This window comes from Rhopalosiphum maidis, chromosome 2, assembly GCF_003676215.2.
Source record: "Rhopalosiphum maidis isolate BTI-1 chromosome 2, ASM367621v3, whole genome shotgun sequence".
Classification (NCBI taxonomy): Eukaryota; Metazoa; Arthropoda; class Insecta; order Hemiptera; family Aphididae; genus Rhopalosiphum; species Rhopalosiphum maidis.
In genome coordinates, this window is record NC_040878.1 from 69691748 (window position 1) to 69714888 (window position 23141).

Genomic DNA, 23141 nt, shown 5'->3' on the forward strand with positions numbered 1-23141 from the left:
AATTATAACAATGTTAACATTATATTGTGCATACATTGTACTTTTTTCATAAGCAGTTATATACCTTCTGATGGTGTTTATTTATTATAATAATATCATATATATAACATAGGTATGTATATAATATTTTAAATTGAATTTAATGAAAACAGTTTAAATTATTAATAATAGTTTATTTTTAACATGACATTATATTATGTACATATTGACTCTAATAAACAATGTGTTTATTTTTGGAATTGAAATTAGGATTCATGCTGTGCATTGTGCACACAACCATAATAAGATGATGACAACTTTGTATCTGATCCTTCCAAACAGTGGTTAATGGTTTAAGTCAATTATAACAACAACGGTATACGGGTTAAAACACTAGTGTAATAAAAATAATACATAAAATATTAATAAAAATAATAACAATTAAAGCTACAAATTAAATTATAAATGAAAACAAGGTCGAGTTTAGTCGTCGTTTTCAAAATGTATTATACTATTGTTTATTACGTATTATTACTTTAATAATACAAATTAATCAACTACATTTTACACATGTATTATGAATTATGATACATAATACCTATTAATAAAAAAATTACTTTTCATATATTGAAAAATAAACTCAACATAAATATTGATTTGTAAAATTGTTCTAAAAAACGTTTTTACTCCTTAAAAAATATTTTTACCATAGGGTTTAACAAGGATGTAAATATCCTAGAAATATAATACGGGTGGTCCATTTTCCTTCAAACTTTTTTTTGGACTAAAATTACGTCCATTTTCCTCCAAATATTATATTAAGCCGGAACCAGTGTAGTTGTGGACCGTATTATAAATCGAGTGAGGAACAGTCGATAACATCGTAACGTTATATGTTTGATTAAGCCTAATAATTAAAAAGACGCCATACCCGCATGTGTTGTCTCTGTTTTACTAACATAAATCATATCAAATTTTCGTTCAGAAGAATACATTTTGTGATGTTAGCTTTAATATTAGAGTAAATTTACCTGCTATCAAATTTAAAGGTAAGAATATTATCTAGACAATGATATATGCTTTTATTGATATTATCATTTTAAAGTGAGTTATGAACATTTTAGAGTTGTAAAATTGTACATAGCAATAACTCACTTTAAAATAATAATATCAATAAAAGCATATATCATTGTCTAGATAAAAGTCTTACCTTTAAATTTGATAATAAGTAAGTTTATTCTAATATTAAAGCTAACATCACAAAATGTATTCTACTGAACGAAAATTTGTTATGATATACGTTAGTAAGACAGAAACAACATATGCGGGATGGCGTCCTCTTAAGATACGTACAAGACGTGTACAACGTCGATACGGGTTTAGTATACCTACATAAGTTATAGTGTGTATCGGTTAAGTTATCACCGATCATTATGATGGTTCTCATGGTTACATACAGACTTATGTTAAACAGACATACGAATTACGAATGTTCAAAGTATGGGGTATTGCACTATATTTTTAGTAGTTAACTGTACGTTGATAAGTGTCTATCGTGTTGAATGTGTCTTATAGTCTTTTTTTATTTCTCTCAAGTTTTAATTTTTTAAATATTATCTACAAAGCGATATTTATGAAAAATTTCCACAAAAAACCTTTCATAATTCACGAAAATTACAAATACTTTTTAGCGTACAAGCCAAAATCAGAAGATGGATTATCACGTTGGCAATGTTGTTTAACTATTTACCAAGCAATAATGTATACAAATAAAACTGAATAAATAGTTACTGATTACACAATTATTTATTTTATTTGTATGCAACATAAACAAATACTATTTTTATTCTCAATTATTTATTAGAGGAAAACTGTATCTTATTTAGGAGGAGAATGGCTTCAGCCAAATATATTATTTTGGAAAAAAATATATATTTTTGCATAGTGAAATTAAAGTTTTAATAGTAATGCATATTTTTATGCAATATGACTAAGTCTTATTTTTGATCTTAACAATTATTAATAATTAATAATTGATGTACTCAAGACATAACATTTTTCTGTCCATATATATGCACTAAATTAAAATAATAATATGTATAGTTAAGATTTATTTTAATTCCAAATATACATTAAAAGAATACTTCGTCAATATTATTTAAAAAAATTTCAATTTAACTTATTTTCTCAACATAATAAATTATAACATATGTTTTATACATTTTAAAAGGTAATTTGTTTGATCACAATTTATATAAGTATACAATCCATTAAGGTAGGTGTACTTAGACACTATATACTAAATCCCAGAATAAAATCAAGATTTTCTTCATTTACCTAACTTTAAGTGCACTTTATTCTTCAATAAATTACGTGGTCTGGCTTACGAATGTATGCATTGTGTAATTTATATGAATTGCTTTGGTGGCTCTCTATAAATTAGTGTCTTATGTGGCTATAAATAAGTATTTCTCTGTAGGGTTACGTTTCCAATTATACTGAATACATCAACACAATTTTGTTTTGAAATGTTTACATTGACGAACAAAATCTAAAGTAAATTTATAATGAAAGCAATAAAGTATTATATTATTTTTTCAAAGTAAAACCGTAATAGTGAGTATAATATAACATTTCGCGTATGCTCTGAAGTTTGATAAGCTACTCAGTGATTTTGGTACTTTTTCGATCAAATCAATAACTAATACCTATTATAATAACCTATAATATGCAATATACCTTATACGACTATACATAATAATAATATGTAGGTTAATTATAATAAATTAATTGTACTTATAATCATAGTAAAGTTGTTTTTGAGAAAATAATTCTTATGGTAAATGCTTATAGTTAATGAATAAGTATAATACTATGTTATTTTCTTACAACTGACACATCTCAATAATAAAATTGAGTTAATATATTTGCAAGAGCAAACATTGTTTCGTTTATTTTATCTACCTAATAATATAAATTATTGAAAATGTTTATTAAAACTTGAAATTTGTCCTGGTTCATAATTAGAAGTTTCTAATAAAAAATTGATAATTTTATAAGATTATGATCTGTTTTAATTATATGTATTATGCTAAATTTATATTTTTATGTATTGACTTAAATTATGCATCACATTTTTATTTTTTAAGGGTTGCTATTCTTGGCCAAGGGATATCAACGAATGTGTAATTATTATTTTCAGCCAATATTGTCCTAGGAGACAATGACGAAACCGTTTTTACAACACGATTTACAACGCAGAATAGTGCTGGGAATTGTAGTACAAAGATCCATTTGTTTGGATATCTTAACGTATCTAGTATTTGACAGTGTGATCAATTATAAAGCGATGCAAAATTTATTTCAAACAGAAATAACGTAGACTAACAACAGTTTTGAGTCTTTTAAAAATTATATGATACAAATGTAATACATAATTATTATATAATATTATGGAATTTTTTATAAGTGACTACATTTTAGTAGGTAGCTTGATTTTCACAAATTTTTAGGAAATCAACGTGCAATATAAAAATTGGATAACATTTACACTAAGTGCTGAATAGTCAATAAAAAGAAATATGTTTGAATGTATTAACGTCTCTTTTAATTAATTAATTTATAAACCTTTAAATTAAGATATTTTACAAAATATATAATAATATAGTTTTTAACAATATTACAATGACAATAAAAAATATTTCATACTTTATGTATACGAGTATAGACTACAGAGTATTAAATATATTATGTTATCTAGATCCCATATTAATTTTTATAACGAGTTAGAAAAGTTTGTTGAATTTTAAGTCGTGCTACGTCAGTTTATAAATGTTTCTGCTTTGTTGTGACTTGGACTAGTAATATTATTTTATCATTTTTTGTGTTTCAGATGTATGAAAATATATATTTTAGCATGGTGTCAACTTACTGTCAAGTTAATACTACTATTAATATTACCACACACATTTTTGAAACTTTTGTAATTTCACTTTCCATAATTTTTTATTTTTCATTTTGAATTAGAATATTATCTATAAGAAATTCATAATCCTTATTCCTTATAGAAGAAGCCAATTTAAAATTTTAAAATTACAAAATTTTGGGAAATTTTATAGGTACTTAAGAATTATTATAGACTATAATATTATGTTGACATATTGTATGCATTTGTTTTTAAATTCTATCTGTACAATTTTCATACGAACTACTTATCAAATGTCTTATTTTTTTTTTTTTACGAAATCAATAGAATAAGAAATAAATAATTACAAAACATTTAATGTTTTGGGAATGTTAATGATAAAACTAAAATCAAGATTGTTGAAAAATAGTTTAAAACTTTTGAAGAAAATACCCCTTTTTACATAGTTTCCGAGCTAAATGTTTTTAGTAAAATTATTCTCGATGTTAAGTAAAACAAACTTAGTAAGGCAAAAGGTCAATAAATTTGCATAGACCTTTTAGTGACTAAATATTATATTCATGAGAATTATTTTGATTTAATTCCTCAAAACAAGTATAAAAATTTGATTTTGTATTTATTTTAACTAAAGTAAATTAATCTCGTTTATAATTAAAATTAGCAAATTTAATTATCAACACAAAGTATTTTCTATTTTAAAATCCAATTAATATCCAGGAACTACTAGTAGGTCAAATTGATTTTCAATTTTAGAAATCGGTCTAGTTTATTACTTTTAGACTAATATTATTATTATGACAGCTTTTAGTATAATAAATATTAAATATACTATAGAAATACTGTATGCTACTATGGACTTTTATAATGGAAAATTGAATTTGTCTACCTATTGTTATTTTTTTTATTTTTGTCATAAATCTCTTTTCAATTTTTTGTAACATAATCATAAAATACTTAAAAAATATGTATTTATTATTTTTATACTTTTCTTATTAATATTTATTCAAAATAATATAATTTAAGTATAATATTAAAGCATAATTAATTTTGAACATTTAATTTTGTGAATTTTACAATATACATAGGCGCCACCAGGAATTTTGTTAGGGAGGTGCATGGTGCATAGTATATGCAGATTTCTAAATTATTCTTAAATTATGTATTTTAATTACATAGGAATATTTTTTGACGAGAAGAGAATACCAAATTTATTGAAAATACAATTGAGAAATTTAAAAATCCTAGGTGTCTATACAGTTATTATTTAAAAAATAGGTAATTATTTTATTTTAATATTTTCAACACCACTGATTTTTTTTAAAATGTAATTATTTTTTTGAAAAACCAGGGAGGTGTAATACCACACATGTTTTTTATTCATACACCATTCATATATTTAGAGTTGAAATAATTTATTTAAGGGTATATAACTACACTACAACATATACCTAAACAATGATTAACATACACAACACATAGGACAATTATTTATACTGTAATCGTATTTATTACCAATCTCATTTTAATTATTATTAATAATACGATCTTCATAAAATGTTATTTATTAATTGATATAATTTACTTCAAAATGAGTATCTACGTATTATTATAAATTACTAAAATAAACATTGCATTTTTTTAAGTATAAATCTTAACTGAAAAAGTGTCGAAAAAGTGACTTCTTACAATAATTTATCATAGTTGAATATTCTTTAACTTAGTATAAAATAATTATTTTTATAAAAGTTAAATTCAAAAAAAGTACAAAATATCGATAAAATAAAAAATAAATTAGATAATTTATGTATATTAAATAATATATTTTGGTACCAAGGATGCACACTTCCCTTTTATTTAATAATAACGCAATTAATCAAAATAATTTTAAATAAACTTATAAATACCATATTAAAAATTCTCGAAATTATTGTTTCTACTACTCAAGGAGTTTATAGAAATATAAACATTCTATAATATTTAAAAAAAATTGTGTTAAGTATTTTTGGAATTTAAGAAAAAAAAAACTAAGAAAAGTGGAAAATTTAATATTTGAACAGCACACAAAACCTAAGTATTTAAAAAATTGTATTATATTTATAAAATGCTAAAATGAATATTTAATAAAAATGTCAAGTATCGTTTTTAAAATATAATCAAAAAATTCAATTTTGTCAAAGAATTGTGTAACCTAATTCCTAGGTACTTTGTACTTTTGAATCTTTTAGTACTAAAAATTCAACTTGCTACCAGAAACTTCCTTTAAAGTTAAAAATTAAAGTATTTTTATTACTTTAAAAGCTGAAAAAATCACATCAATGTAAAATCAATTATTGATTTTTCCACTCTCAATATTTATAATATTGTTCTAAATGAAGTCAAAGCTCATTGCATCGGTATAAAGTATAGTTATAATGATCTTAAATTAATCATAATTATAATGATATAATGCTCAGTTGCATTGATTTAAATTGTTGCAAACTACCTACACGGTAATCATTTGTTTGAAACGTTATTATTTTCGTGGTAACAAGTATGTCGTCGATGTTTGAACGTATGGTAATTTTAACGAGTAACCATAGCAAAGCGAAGCATACTGAAAATAATTTTGCGAGTAATCTAATATTCAGACGAGACGAGTTGACGTTCTCGGGTTGACCGTCGCGGCCCTAGGGACGTATGACGTTTTAGAGTAGGTAGGTAGAGTACCTTTCTCGTTTGATTCTCAAGCTCTAACAAATCCTAATTCGATTAAAGGCGTGGATTTTGATAATGGCGAAAACTCCAGACAAACAATGGTTGAAGGTTGAACACGATAATAGCAATTAACAATATAACATAATTTTATAATGTTTAAAATACTTTTTAGTAATATACCCGCGTGTAAATATTTATTATTTTAATATAAAATGTGAATTATACAATATTACAAGTACCTGCAATCGTTAAAAAAAAAAAGACAACAACATTACGTACCTGCGGTTTATTAATTATTAATTAATAAAATAACGTACGGCAAACAGATCGATTGGTCGTTTGAACATTAATTTTGATGCCACTATGCTAAAGTATCAAAATATATCGACGCGTAAATCAATTTGCTGTACGCCATAGTGCCGCACAATAATATAAATACCTAATAATGTATTATATGCCTTGCACCTTACTAACGTTAAGCGACGGAAGAAAAAATAAAAAAATCGATGATGTCGATGGGGAGAAAAATAAATAAATAGAAACTTTGGGCATAAATATTTATTACGTGACCGGTGTACGGGGTCGGGTGAAATAAAACACCACACGCGGCGGTGGGCAATTTTCGAGTGTGTACGGTATCCGTGTACATAATAATAGTATAAAGCCGCGGACGGACGTGAAAATCCCCACAGAAAATGAACACGGTTTAACGAAGAATCACATAAATCAAACGTCCTTTATACGTTTGTACATCAGTATAATATGTGTGTGTGTGTGTGTCTGTGTGTGTGTGTATAACAGTACGTATATCGTACACCCGTGTAGTATGTAAAATAACCTTTGCGGCCGGTTTACGCGGACTACCGCTGTCGTCTACCCGCCACTGACGTACCCGGAAAAACGACAACACACCGATAATATTATTATTAATATATTATTATATATTGTATTATATAACAGTGGAGTCGGTCAAACTGTGTCACGCGGGTCGGTATATTGCAGCAACTGCCACAACGGATATGCGTATATTGCGTCGGTACCTATTATTTCGATATACGTGATTCCTGCAACCGCCGCGTAGTCGTCCTTTTCCCGAAAAGGGTATCTTCTAAACTATATTATTGTTTACCCCATTCGCATCAAACAAAACCCTCCACGACGTTTTTATTGGTTTTCAGACCCAACCACAGGGTAACTCGTACATTATATTTACTCGCATTATTGGATGTACATATGTGTGTGTGTGTGTGTGTGTGTATATACATATATTCTCTGTAGGTACAGAGGTTCTCACAGCTTACGTATTTTTCCTCTCCACAATACGTGTTTATACTTTATTATGGTATTACACTATTACATGATATTATATTATATACTGCGAATATAAAACAGTAATTTAACAAAGCATCAGAAATTCAGAAATAATCACTATCCAAAGTACCCGAAAAATAATAATAGATAAATGCGTACTTAAATTAACGTAGATGAAGTCATAATTATAAATAAAAAACTAGGAATTATTTTTGTTATCATATGTTTGTAGATGTCATCATATCGAGTTTACTTACCTCGTGTTCTCGCCATTGTGTTGATCACTGCAGTGTTAATGCCATATTACATGTAATATTTAGGCACAATTTGAATTTGTGCACTATATATTATTAGGTAAACTTAAATATAAAAGTGTAAATTGATCTATAATCATACTTAAAGTTAAGAACATTAGGTAGTTCTGTATTTATATATTCGTATGTTGTATTTTTACAATATTTCTACTTATCAATGATTTGATGAGCATTTTAAATTATAATATTTTACGTACTTAACTTGCATTTTTAAATCCAAATACTTATGTAACCACCTAAGTGAATATTGTATTAAAATTTTTAAGGGTTTTTTTTTAATCAAAACATTTTTATCAAAACACCTTAAAAAATGAAAAAAAAAATTTTAAATAGCATAATATTAGTTTAAATATTTTTGTTATTTATAATTTAAAATTCCATTTGTGTACAGAAAATGATAATTTAAGGATTACTGAAATATTTCAAATATTTACGAGTTTGTGAAAAAATATTTTTTTATGTATACATAACCAATACATCAACATTTTAACTTCTATCAATCATAAATTTATTTGTAGCTTTACATAGACGAAAAAAGGTAACAAATCAAAATTATTATTAATATTAAAAAAGAGATAATATTTTTAAAATTATAATATCACTTCTAGAAAATGTTCATATAAATATTTGGTAAAAAATTCGATGTACTATATTTTTTATAAAATACAACAAAATCACAAAATCATTATTGTCGTTTACCGATTTTGTGTAATAACGCCACTCATAAAAAAAAGAAAATATTAATGTAAAACTAATTTATTGTGAAACAAATATGTCATTATATTATGAATACCTTCAAACAGCATTTTTTTTGTAGGAAACAAACTATAAACTTTTTAAATACGGAGTCCTCTGATTTCTGAATATCGAAATTGTTCAGTCTTTATAGATTTCACCCATCGTTCTTTCCAAAATGAAAAAAAAAGAATATTGGATTTTTGCTCTCGTTTCCCAAACTTAACATACAAATATATAAGTATTTATTCTAATTTAAAATTTAAGGAGCAATAATGTATTAAGAAAATACAATGATAATGATAATTACGTTTTTTCTAAATTTTAATACGTGGCACTGAATTTTTTTAAAAGAAGGGAATTCAATATTTTTTTTAACAAAACTTATTTTTGATTTGCATAACCTTATATTATATAGTAAGTACTCGGATGAGTATTAAGTAATAAATTATTTCGTCAGATTTTGTATATTATCAACAATGACAAACTTTATTACAACTCTTATTAAAATATTAAAAAAAATTTAATATACAATATAAAAAAACAATTACAAATATAAATATTTTAATTATGATAATTTAGTAAACGTAATATTTATTAAACTATATATAATAATATATTTCGTTTAAACCACGCGTATCAGTTGCGTCTTATTTCATTGACACTGTCAAAGCCATTTCTGACTATTACTGGTTTAGGATAACGCGCAGTACACGAAGGACGAAGAATCCTGTTATTCTTTCACCAATAACTAAACTCGTTGGTGACTTAGTCATTTCGCGTCCACCATGAACGGTTGAAAAATAAATTCGTGTTACGATATTACAGTGGTTGATCGATGTCATTCGACCGCCACTCTTCATCACAGCCATTGCCCATAAATTAATGTTTGTACTTGCCACGGGTGAACTATCATAATATAGCTTGTTCGCCTACGCATCTACGTGGTCAAACTGACCACAGCGCCCATCCCCGTCACCGCCGTCGGTATCGTTTTGCCGACAACTGGACGTATTCCCGACCGCCGTGGACGACTGGTGACATGATTTCGAACAGTTGCAGCACGACGTTTCTTGCTTGATCGATGACGCGGGTCCATCTTCTTTCTTGTGCTTGACTCGTCTGTTCTGGAACCAAATTTTCACCTGCTTCTCGGACAACCGTAGATAGTTGGCAATCTCTATGCGCCTCAATCGTGACAAATACATATTGCTGGAGAATTCTCGTTCCAATTCCAATAGCTGGTTACTGGTGAACGCTGTCCGGATCCTTTTCGAACTTCCGGAATCTGTGTCGCTTTCGCCATTTTCTCGTTGTGAGTCTTCAGTCACAACACATTCTAGAGAAAAAACCAGAAATTAAGGACCGTCATCATATGAAGCAATATATCCGGATTAATATATATATAATAATATTATAATATGGTCGTATATAATGGTAGAGGGCGCGCGTCTTGAACTATGTACAAATAATTTAATTTAATTACTAATCAAGGATATTGATATTAATGTTATAGGCATTGTAAAAGTAAAGATTTCGTATTCAGAATTTAAAAAAAATTATACAATAATAAGAATAATAATATATTTGAAAACATTGTATAAGTATTATTTTTATTCTAAATTCTGTTCGAATTAAGTGAAGAAAAATAAGAGTATAATAAAATGTCAGTAAAGAAGTTTGGTAAAAAGGAATTATTTGTGGCTGTTTAAAATCCTCTTTTATTAACATATTATATTATATTATTATTAGATTTATTGAAAGGAAATCACTTTTTTTTAATCTCCCATCATTAGCAAGTAATAATTAATAAAGCACCTAAAGCAAATCTCTTAGGTAAAGTTGACAACATTTTCCCTTCTTTTCGAACATTTTTAATAATGTTATTCAAAATTAACATTGTTTGATGATGTATTTAAAATTTAAACAATGTCAAAATATTTTCAAACTTACAATAACAATTTAAGGTGTATTATATACCTTACCACCAAACAACTAGTAATTAAAAACTCATGACTGACAAATTTTATAGTAAAATAATTTTTAAAATTTTGAATCGATATTGAACTAAATTAAATTATACGCCTCATTCAATTATGTATAATAAAGTATTATGTGTAATGTATTACAAGTTCACGGAGACATTTTTCGTTTTAAATTTCTTTACCGAAACTTTTAATACAATACTGTTTCTATAATGATACCTAACTAATAATAGAATTAAAATACTCAATCTTCTTTATTTATTATATATTTTTATATCAAAACTTACCCGAGTCGTGGTCTATCATTTCGTTCGCGGTTCTCTTTTTCGCCGAAGTCTTAGCATGATGTGGTTTATTCTTCAAGGGCGTGCTGGTGGCTACAAAGGGAATTGGTTTTACGACCGTTGGTGATATCTGCTTCTGATGGTGATGCTGTTGCTGTTGGTGGTCTTTGCCGAATGCACCAACGGCACCTGCACTGCTACTGCCGCCAACCGGATAACCGAAAAACCGCGGATTAGTTGCCGATGGAAATACAACGGGCGTCGGAGATTGGTATCCATAGACGGCGGCCGCTGCTGCAGTCCTATTCAAGAACTGAATGTACTCATTAAGTTGTGGATGATAAGATACGGAGGCCGCGGATACGGAAGCTGCAGCGGCGGCAGCAGCAACGGCGGCGGTATTGGAGGGACGTTTGACGCTTCCTATGAGTGTGTCGATCAGAAATGACCGGGACATGGTCTTCTTGGTCGAGGTCATCGTCACGGGCCAACGAGGACCGTCCATCGTGGCTGCCGGTGGAAACGACTTGGTATCAATGGTAATCCTATCACACGCACGTGACGCAACGTCGAGACTTTAATAAACTAATAACCGACGGAAATATAATATTTTAATGCGGTTGCAATAATACGATCTGCGTGCAGTGTAATAACTACGTGACGAACGTATATGGATTTGCGCGCGCGTACACGACGACGTCCAGCGTTGAGGTCTTCGATAGCGGGGTTGTGGGGCGACTGACTGTCTGCTGGAGATCTGCGTCGCACCAACCCCACAGACCAACCTCGAGGGTCGTCCCCACTACCAAACCATGATCCGTCTGTCAGGCACCGCCTACCGATATCTTGTATGGTACGACCCTTATTTTGCAGCCCTCAAGAGAGAGGGTGCTTCGAGTACAGCGTGTCTGTGTGTGCGTATGTGTCGCCTCTGCTGTTGTATACAATAGTGTGTTTATTGACTGTTTTTAAAAACCCATCCCGCTAATTGTCCGTCAGTATACAATTATATATCTGTCCAGCGACCGAAAATCAATCCACTCGACCAACCCCCACTCCTCGTGAGTTTCCTCGTAAACAAATATCCGCACCGGCCCCCGTTTTATTAATCATACCCCGATAACTTCCGCCGCAACCGATCCGTGTTCTTTAACCGACACGCTTATATTTGCTATCCACGATGCACCAGACGCGGAAACGTCATTCGTCACCGCTGTCGACTACTCGTGATGATCAACAATATATTTGAATAGATTCTGCTTGTGAATACGAGGCCAATTATATTATGTATGATACGATATTTGTAAATACGTAGTACTTATATGGACATTATTAACGCGTTTGTCGTAAGAAACTCTATTGTATGTATATATTGTATGAATGTATTTCATAATTTACCCTTCGTGATTAATCACCATGGACGAAATTAACGCTGTTGCATGTATGCATTAACTATTATGTCGTAACACTAAAATATTTTACACTGTCTAGCCTTTCCTTACGATATGGGAAAATAATATAAATACGGTGTTCTACCCGCTATCTGCGGGTCGTATCGTTATCTCTTCTCAAACATTGCTGTTATTATACAGTAAAAACTATAAGTGTCTAAACTAATTGTTTTTAAATATCGTTTTTATTCAATTTTATGGCATTTGGGAAAGAAAAAATATATTTTTACAATTCGTTTTGTTATCAATATTCAAAATATTGTCTTTTTGAAGACAGCATATCTACATTTTTAATTTTATATTCCGAAAAACATATTTTGGAGTATTTAAAATGAGTAGTTAATTAATTAAAACTTTATAACTATTTACAGTTTAGATGAATTACGAACAGTACACCCAACCAAATTTTAGTCCACCCATCCACGCATCTAATTTATAATATCGATGAATAATTAACTCGTTCGAAATTTAATTTTATGGATTAGAATATTCAAATTATAGGAAATTTTAAAATATGAAATTTAAAATGTATATTGTCATTCAAACAGTAAAACTTAAAAAAAATGATACCGATATGAAATTGTTAAAATATTATTCAATTTTACTTTTTTATAATGACATTAATAATGAAAAATAATATTTTCAAAAGAGTTTAGAGTTTTTGAAATAATATTAGTGTAGACACTTAAATGGATAACCTTGTGTATAATATATACCATGTATCCATATTATATTCCATATATATATAATAAACACATTATATTTAGTGTCAACACTCAACACCTTTTCGGGATTATTAAATTTAGTACTGTAAATGCCCCTCATAAATAATAATGCGATTTAATAGATTAAATATTAAAATAAAAATTCAACGAGAAAATCAGTTTTACATTGTATGGCATTAATGACAGCGCTCATATACCTAATGATATTATTTAACTATTTCAGTGCTTAACTGATGTTCCATTAATTTGATCTGATTTTCTTAGAATTTTAAAATTAATAAAAACTAAAGTACTATTATTTAGTTTTCAGCAAATAAAATATTTTAAAAATTTAATATATACAAATAAATTTAAAAACCAAATTATTAAGGTAACTAACGTATTTACGAAAAAAAAAAAAATGTTTTTACTGTTAAAATATACCATAATTTGTATTGCATAATATAATATTGTGCCGTTATTTTATATACAAATATATAAAAGTATATTATTAATATATATTAGATATTGTATAATAATAATATTATAACATGGAGTGTAAAAATAAATTACTTAACATAAATAAAACAATTGAAATAAAAAATATATGAGTGAATGTCAAATAAATTAAATACCCATAGAAAAGTAACACAATTTATTTTTTTTGAACATACAATAATAATAAGTAAGTACCAACTAATATATATTATATTTTTAATCATTTTATTTCATTAAATTTAAGTTTTATTTAGGTATATAAAACCGAAGTTATTAAGTTTCAATGAAGAATTAAAGATATTTTTAAATTAATAATAATTTGTATTTAAATTTTACAATTTTATTTTGAGATAAGTGTACATTTACAATTTACCTAATAAAAATGAAATTATTAATATTAAGGACTAATGTTATTATAATATTTATCATTTAAAATGTCAGAAAAAATAATATTATTTCATATAATAAATTATTAAAATGTATACTAGCCAGTAGCCATCTTACCGCATATCTAAATAATATTTCTTATTATTTTTTAAATATGTTATCACTTAGCAGAAAACTGATTCTCTTAAGATACTTAATGCCTCTATTTAGGTAACAGGATTCCAAGAACTTATCAATCGTGAAAACAATTTTATGTATGAAGTCGAAACCAATACAATTATTTTAAGAAATCTAATTGTTTTTTTAAACAATGGTATGATTTTTTTTTAAAAGCTTCAATAGTTTTATTTATTAATTTTTTATTAAAATGTATCGATTGTGTAAATTGAAATATTTATTTACAGTTGATCATAATATTATAAAAATTTTAATACAATATTATTTAATAAATAAAATAGTATTTTGATGAAAACTATTTTATAATAATACTTAGTCTATGTGTACAATCACTCATTGCATAATATGCGTCGTAGTTCGTAATGTCAATTAAATTATGCTAATTGTGCTTAGTTAATAACCCAGCTCATTTAATAGGTACTTAGTTGTATTTTAACTATTCCCTATTTATGTTTATAATTGTTATATTATTATCTTTTATAGTTATAAATAATACAATTAAAATAGCTCTCAAGTATAGAATGAGAAGTTTTGTTTAAAATATATATATATACAAATAAGTATATTTTATTTATTATGGAGGAGATTTATTTTCGAATCAAGTTCTTTATGCAGTTCTATTAAACATAGGCTTTAGCACAATACCCATAAGCTATAGTATTTTTTATTCTTTATGTAAATAAGTTTATATTTTCTAAACTATTAGATATATAATAAAGACTTTTGCAAAGTAGTAATCTACTGTAAAAAAGGAAGAAATTAAGCAGTGCGCGTTCATTGTGAGCGATTTAAAGAGGATTTTTGTATATAATCGTGGAATTTGAGCCGCGTCGAAGCACATCGAAGTATGTTTTTAAACGTTTCGGTTATTTAAACCATTAAGTTTAACAGATTGAACCTGACCGTATTTGAATAACTACAGTCGACGCTTGGGACGATTATTGCAAGTCCGGGGAAACAATAATAATAATACTAATATGTGAAATATCCGGGATTGGTACTACACACACGACTATTAATATTATTTCTCGCTTAGGTCATGTAAGTAGCCAACGCGTTGCATATTCTGACCTAATCAAAATAGTCACGATGTTTGTAGTCTGCCAAATATGGACGTATGGAATATTTATTGCTTGTATTCTTATATGCAAGCATTAACGCCAGGTTATTAACGTTTTATAAATCTAAGGTATTACGACTTAAGTTCGTAGATTAATGAAGTAGACAATTATAAAAGCTTATAAGATAAGTCTTACAGATATGCTGTTATAATGATAGCTTAAATGAAATAGTATAACTTCAGTAGATGAAACAATATTGTAAGCAGAGTGATGGTTTCTGGAATAGGTGCAAGAAATTCACATATATTGTAGAGGGTATATTGCATGGGTACATTTTGGCCCAATAATTCGCGACATTCCGTGAAAATATGCTCGATTGTATCTGATGTGGCGCATAAGTTACAGAGAGTGTTCTGCTATCACTATTATCAGCAGGGGTGTTCCCATACGGTATACTATACACGGCGTATATACACGCCATATATTCTCAACATTTTTTTCAATATTATGGGTATACTGCGTATGCTCTCAACCTCAATTTTTTTCCATATTATTGGCACGCTCTTTACCGGCTTTACTCCTATAGATCATAAGAAAAATATTCTTATTGTATTAAATGTTTATATTTGATGATATACTATACTCTCAAAAATATTAATGGAACACCACTGATTATCAGGTGCTTGTGTGTATTACTTTTACCAATAATATTATCTCTGTATGGTAATCTCGCGCGTTGTATGCCGTTAGAAATCATCAAAATTATATAGACCATAGAAAGCGCCATCGCCGTGCTGAAATTGCTTATATTTCAAGTTATAAAACTAATATCATATGAGTATTAAAGATTAGTACAAGCACACGTGGAATCGTTAGCTGTATAGGTATTTATGTTTAATTGACAAGGTTACGACATTTTTCAATACCATTCTGTCTTTATCGATATATTTCTAAATTCTATGCAATAAACTAATTTAATAGTTTTAGTAATGTCAATAAAACTAACCTTTTTGTGTCAATATTTTTTATTTATCTATGGTGGTAGGTACCTGAAACCGTCATCTTAAACGACGGTTTTATATCATATAGTTCTCAAGTATTTTATGTTATTACAGAAATTGCGTGGATGATGGTCGCCCTGTATCGAGTTCTCTCTGATACTATCTCCAGTCTCCACTCCCCTCACCGACCGTACGTAAAAATATGATGACTGAGTCGGTCGTTATTACGATTACCATTTAGATGGGTCACTGTAGTATGCATTGCACAATAAATAATGTGTCTAATAATAATATTATATAATTGTACACATTCAGCCGCTAAAAGAGGAATATAAAATCGTTTACACTATTACAACCGTTACCCCTTCACGGACCGACTGGTTATTATTATTATCTATTTTTTTTTTTTCATTGATCGTGTGTGTTTATTGGACGAAACCTTCTGTGCAAGGGCGGAGTAACCGGCACTGGGGATGGTAATACTGCCGCCGCGGGAAATAAAAAAGGGTAACGAACGGCCGTGGAGGGACGACGAAGGGATAACCGATAACAATACGAATCGTTTAATCGTCTGTCATATCCGGTTTTAAACGTTGACGATAATATAATATTGTACGAGTGAGTAGTTTATGGAATAGGTATATGACAATAATTATTATATTGAGCGTCAAAACAAAAAAATTGATGAATTCCGGTATAAATAATAAAAATAATTAATTGAAAGACGTATCAGATACGTTTACCGATAATTTTTTTTTAAACAAATTAAAAAATCAAAACTGTTAATTGAATGGCGCTGTAAATTCATTCGACTGAATTCAATTCGAATTGCAATTTTATAATATAGTTCTGCATTATAAAATTAATTCAAACATAAACACGAAACCATATATGTTATACATTATAGCTTTCATTTTTTTTTAGTTGGAAATTTCAATTTCTATAATATTATATTTTTAATTAAAAAACAAATTATAATGATTCACTCAATATTTTCAAAAGAATGAAAAGACTATAAAGTAAAAAATAGAAATAATATTATTTATAATGAAAACAATATTTTGATGTAATATTATAATTATTAATAATATTATTACAACTTTGATTACAAAATCAAAATATTTACTAAAATACATAACTTGAGAAAATAACATTTATACTACTAGGCTGGATTTTTAAACATATTAAGATACTTTTCATAATTACTTAAATGCTTTTAAAAAAAAAACATATGAGTAGGTAAACTTCAATAAATACTGTTTGACAAAATTATCAATATGAATATATGATATATTGATATCGTTTCCTCAATTTATGTTGGTTCTATAATTTTTTTTTTTTTGAACACTTTGTTTACACGAGTGACGTGTTGGAGGGATATAATATTTCCCATAATGAAAAAGCAACATTATTTTCCGGGCTTATAGAACATTGTGTGGCAGATGAGAAAATTATGTTTGGACAACAATAACAAACGGCCGTGGTTTATCATGTTTATGTATGTTTATTAAATTGTGTACGAGGTGAGAACACGACCCATACGTGTGTGCAAATGGTTTGAGTATCACGGGCTTGGACAGGAAAGAATTCAATGATAATATTACATGTATTCGAATAACGTACACGAATCACTGTTTCGTCGATCGAAAAGAAAAAAATTCACAGGGATATCGAATTGCGGATAGAACATTTTAAATTGATGCCGTGGAAAACGGATGATGCCGTCATATGTAAGAATAGAAAATGCAAAAATAATCGAAATACGATGTGAAAATATGTCCTGTGCAGTATTGTAGGTTGTGGAAATAGATTACCCATGAAGCGACATCACTTGAAAACTAACATAAAAAAATGTATCAAAAGTACTGGACACGAGAGATGTAACATATCGCATTCATGTTTTATGTATCAAATAACTTTTGTCTAGACGTTTCTCTGTATATTTTGTTAACGATATTGTACCTTTTTATTTTTCCTTGTTTTTTTCGCCCTTTTATGTGGTTTACGGATGCCTGAATCTAATGGTTTGTACAAAATAACGTAATCAATGCGACGAAAAAATATATTCATATTTATATTCTATATACTATTTTTATTATTGATGATACAATTTTATATAGTTTATAGCTCTAACCACTATTATAATTATTTGGGAACGTCAATATTTTATTAATTTTCTATTTCTTTGTAATTCATATTATTATAATATTATAATTTTACGGGACACATATTTTTTTGAAAAATGTTAACCAAATTATTAACCTACCTTAACCAAATTATCTAGGCACTGTACTTGTGATTATGCAATATATCTATATTAATATTATATTATACATAACAATTATGAATGTCTCGCTACATTGCCTTTAGTCACCAGTTAAGACCATAAGACGATAACACTAGTCACTAATCATCGTAAATTGGTATACTTTACCTGCATAGTATAAAATACAAAGTAAATATACTATATTACTATATAACTGTATAAGACATAATAAAGTTCATTTCACAAAAAAAGAAACTGTATTGAATTTTTAAACTATCAACTCAAACTAAAATATTTTATTTTGGTAGGTATGTACATCGAAATTTATTTTGGCGTTTGACTATGTTTACTATCCACACCATGTTGTCAATAATTGTTTATTGTTATAAGACAATTAAATTTCTAAAAAATATGAAAATTATATAGCAGGAAATCTGCAATAATATGATTAAAATTCATATGATTGGATGACATGGAACATAATATCAGACAAAGCACTTTTAATTAAAATTAAAATAATTTAATAATTTTAATACGAAATTAATAATTTATCATAAGCGTACATACACACAGTATAGGCAGTATAGTACCTATTATACATTTATAATTAATCTGTTTATATATTCCTATTGTACATATTATTAATTCACACACACATAATAATCTTATTCACACAAATAATAATCATATATAAATTTGAGAAATGATTAATATTCAAGATTACGAGTATATCCTTTAATTTAATGTATACTATAAAAAAAATTACTTTTGAATTCTTTAATAATGTATACAAATTTGATAAACGACTATAAACTATGAATTATTATCACTTTTTTTGAACACACCTACATAATATAATTTTAGTGAAACGTACATAAATTTTATAAATTAATAAACGCAACAAAGCAATACGAATTTACATTTAAATTGATCGTACTTGATTGCTCTAAATTAGTCAATATTAAACGTAGAAAACGATTTAATTATTCATTTGAGAAAGGCTTTGGTATAAAAACCACTTTATGAATATTGTGAATAATAATTTTCATATTATTATATTTTTTTTTAAATTTAATGTATCGTTTAATTTCTTTATATAGCAATATCAAAATAAAATCAAGTTTTCTTTACACATACAATATTAAAAATATATAAATAACAAAGTTTGAGCAGTTATACTCTGATTAGATTTAAAAAAAAATATAAGCCAGTAGCCAAAGACGGTCACCGTCGTCCAGTTTTAACCACCAAGTCGCCGAAAACCGCGTGTTGAACGTCTATGTCCATCAGTACAAAATGGACGTACATACACAGCCTTTCGACTTTCGAGATTATGGGTGTTTATGGTTATGCCACAATGTAACGGGCGTTGTAGTAGTACTGTGTTCACGTCTGAGTCCATCTTGCTCGTGACAGCCTGACAATAAATGGAAAACACAGAGCTTGAAATTGATGTTAATATTTTGAAAATTTTTTTATAAAATTAAAATTGAAAATATTTTTATTATTGATATTCAAAATAGCAAATTTATCTAGTAAAATTTTAAAATAATATACAACTTTAAAAAAGGGAATTTAAAATTGAAACCAAAATCGAAAAAAAAGAATAAACAGAATACAAAATAAATAACCATACACTTAGCGGATAAAGAAAGAAACATTCATTTATATAGTATACATATACACATTTATATTAATTGATGTATCTATTTTTTAAATAAAATGTAGAACAGAAACATAGAAAACTATTGATTTGAATTTATGGAGTTAAATTTAACTTTGCATACAGTATATACATGTAGAATGTAGATGACAATGATAGTTTAAATCGTTTAACGGGTATGTTCATAATTTATATTTAATATTTCATTTTGTAGATTTTAGTGTATTTTTCCTTAAAATTATTTTAATCAATTACTGTAGAACACAATTATTACAATGAGAATCACCTTCTTGTAATGGCTCCTGAATAATTATAGTTTCCACAAATAGATCTCAAATTATAATTTAGGAAGAACTATATTTGAAAAAAAAAACAAATAACTCCGCAGCAGAAAACGAACAAAAAAACTTATAAAGGTGGCATACCCCGCACTACCATGTACGTCACGAACACCACCGTAATACACATCAAAAGAATGAAGTAAAGGTTCATGAACCTGCAGTTTTTATACACGTGCCAATTCTACGCCATCAGTCACGAAAAGGACGGCATTTTAAAAACTATAAATTATAATATACAGTCATTAACACTTCTGAATATATTATATACTATTGTTGTGTTCTTATATTATAGCCCTTTACATAAGTTTCCTTTATTGTCTTAAATATAATAAATACAATACTGTATTATATTATGTCATACTCTTATAGTCATTATATTTTATTTTATATTAAGTTTACGGATTGTATATCTAATCAATACATCATTGTTAAATATCATCGGATCTTATAGTCTGCAATAATGTGTTTTTATTAATATATTATACTGTAACAATATGACACCTCTTTATTGCGTATGTGTAGTATGATGTTGGTACGATTCTACAATAAAAATATAGTCGTAAGTAATTGTAGTATTATTTAATTTTTTTTTGTTGGTGGATAGCTAGTCAACGCTCCGATATGTTGGTAAGTAAATATTTAACGGTACCAAAACTGATATTCAGAAGGCACAAGTTAAAAAAAAATTATCCATAGCAATCTAAAATCTATGTTTTAATTTATGTGAATAATTATTGTATGTTTTTATCATAACGATTTTTCTCCGAGAGAAACATAATATAAACATAAAGAAGAAGATAATAAACAAGAAGATGGCATTTCGTTTAGTAATATTGTATTATATAGACCTACATAATATGCACTGTACGGTAACGTCACTAAAATATTATAATAAATAATATTTATGTAATTTCACGATATTGCTGATTTTTAATAATAATTAAATAGTTTTAATAATACGTAAGTAGTACTACAGCGATATGAAAAATTATTGTCGTATTTTTGAATTTGTACTACATTGTGTTGTTGTCTATATTAAGGTTTTCACGGAGAAGTTAATCGATAATGCGTGCGTGCGTGCAAAACTCTGAACTGGGGGGGGAAACAAAATCGGCGATAATCCTATCCTAAAAATAACCGCCGGAAAACTATATAAAAATATTACCGACAAACGAACGAACGAATGAGCGGCAGCGGCTAAAAAAGTAAAAACTCGCAGGCAAATAATTTTCTCCGTCCCCCGACCCCTCTTATCCCGATATTGTAAAATACCTACACACAATAATACATAGGTATTATAGCGCTATCATAATAGGAACCTCTTTCGGTCGATCGTCACGGGCCGACCGCCATTCGAGTGCCTTTGACATTCACCGCACAGCCGCTGCGAGTGTACACACCGAGTGTCAGGTATTTAGCGCCCCTTATACGAGATAGTGCACACACACACACACACACACACACACACACACACATTTATACGTATAGTGCGAGTACACATATTATTTCGATTTATGTATAATAGCAGGTATAACGCTACCGTTGGCGGTGTGTCGGCACTCGTTTGTACATAATGCACGCATTGATAAAATTTAATATAATAATATGTAGAGCTGTGCGTGTAATATGACAGTGCGGCGATGACGTACCTACATACGAATGGACATGATATTTTTCGTTACCGCGTAAAAATATACAGGGTGATTCGCCAAGCACGATGGCCGTGTTTTTTTTTTTTTAATTCGATACGAAATTCTGATTTTTGGAATTTTTAAATTATACTTCAAGGTCATATTTTAAAGTTGTCGAGATCTTTTGTACATTATATTTAAGGAGTGTTTTTCAAATGATAACCCCCTCTCCATTACACTACTGTAAAATATTTAGCAGTGAATTTCTCTAAAACAGTTAATCAAAATTCAAATTCAAACGAATAGTTTTTGAGGATAATACGAGGTCTGCGGTAATGAGCTTAAAAGATATGAGAGCTATGGAAATCTGAATATTTTAGTTGTTAATAATTAATATTAATCCATCAAAATTAATTTTAATTTGTAATAATGATCCAAGTTTTATAATACTAGATTCGATATTAAAGTTACATCTATTTTATACTTTTGAATGGCAATTTTTAAACACTATATTATTATTCTTAGTAAAGGCATTTTAATAATTGCAAAACTACTCGTTCAAATTTTAAATCGAGTACATAACAGTTATCAAAAAAAAGTCAGAATTTCAATAAATTTATTATTATAAGATAAAATGACACCCGCCTATTTTGTTCACTTTATGATCGTGTTTTGTGAATTACCCTGTATATATAATTTCTACCCATATACGTTAGAGGAGCGAAAAAAAATCA

The 23141-nt window shown here is 27.9% G+C and overlaps 1 protein-coding gene across 1 annotated transcript; it reads right to left on the bottom strand.

The window, feature by feature from the left end:
• Positions 1 to 9488: 9488 nt before the first annotated feature.
• LOC113552924 (GS homeobox 2-like) lies at positions 9489 to 11946 on the bottom strand. Its single transcript, XM_026955958.1, has 2 exons — positions 11231 to 11946; positions 9489 to 10297 (listed from the first exon to the last, which is right to left on the bottom strand). The coding sequence occupies exons 1-2, from the start codon at positions 11730 to 11732 to the stop codon at positions 9891 to 9893; spliced, it is 909 nt and encodes a 302-aa protein (XP_026811759.1). The 5' UTR covers positions 11733 to 11946; the 3' UTR covers positions 9489 to 9890.
• Positions 11947 to 23141: the final 11195 nt, after the last annotated feature.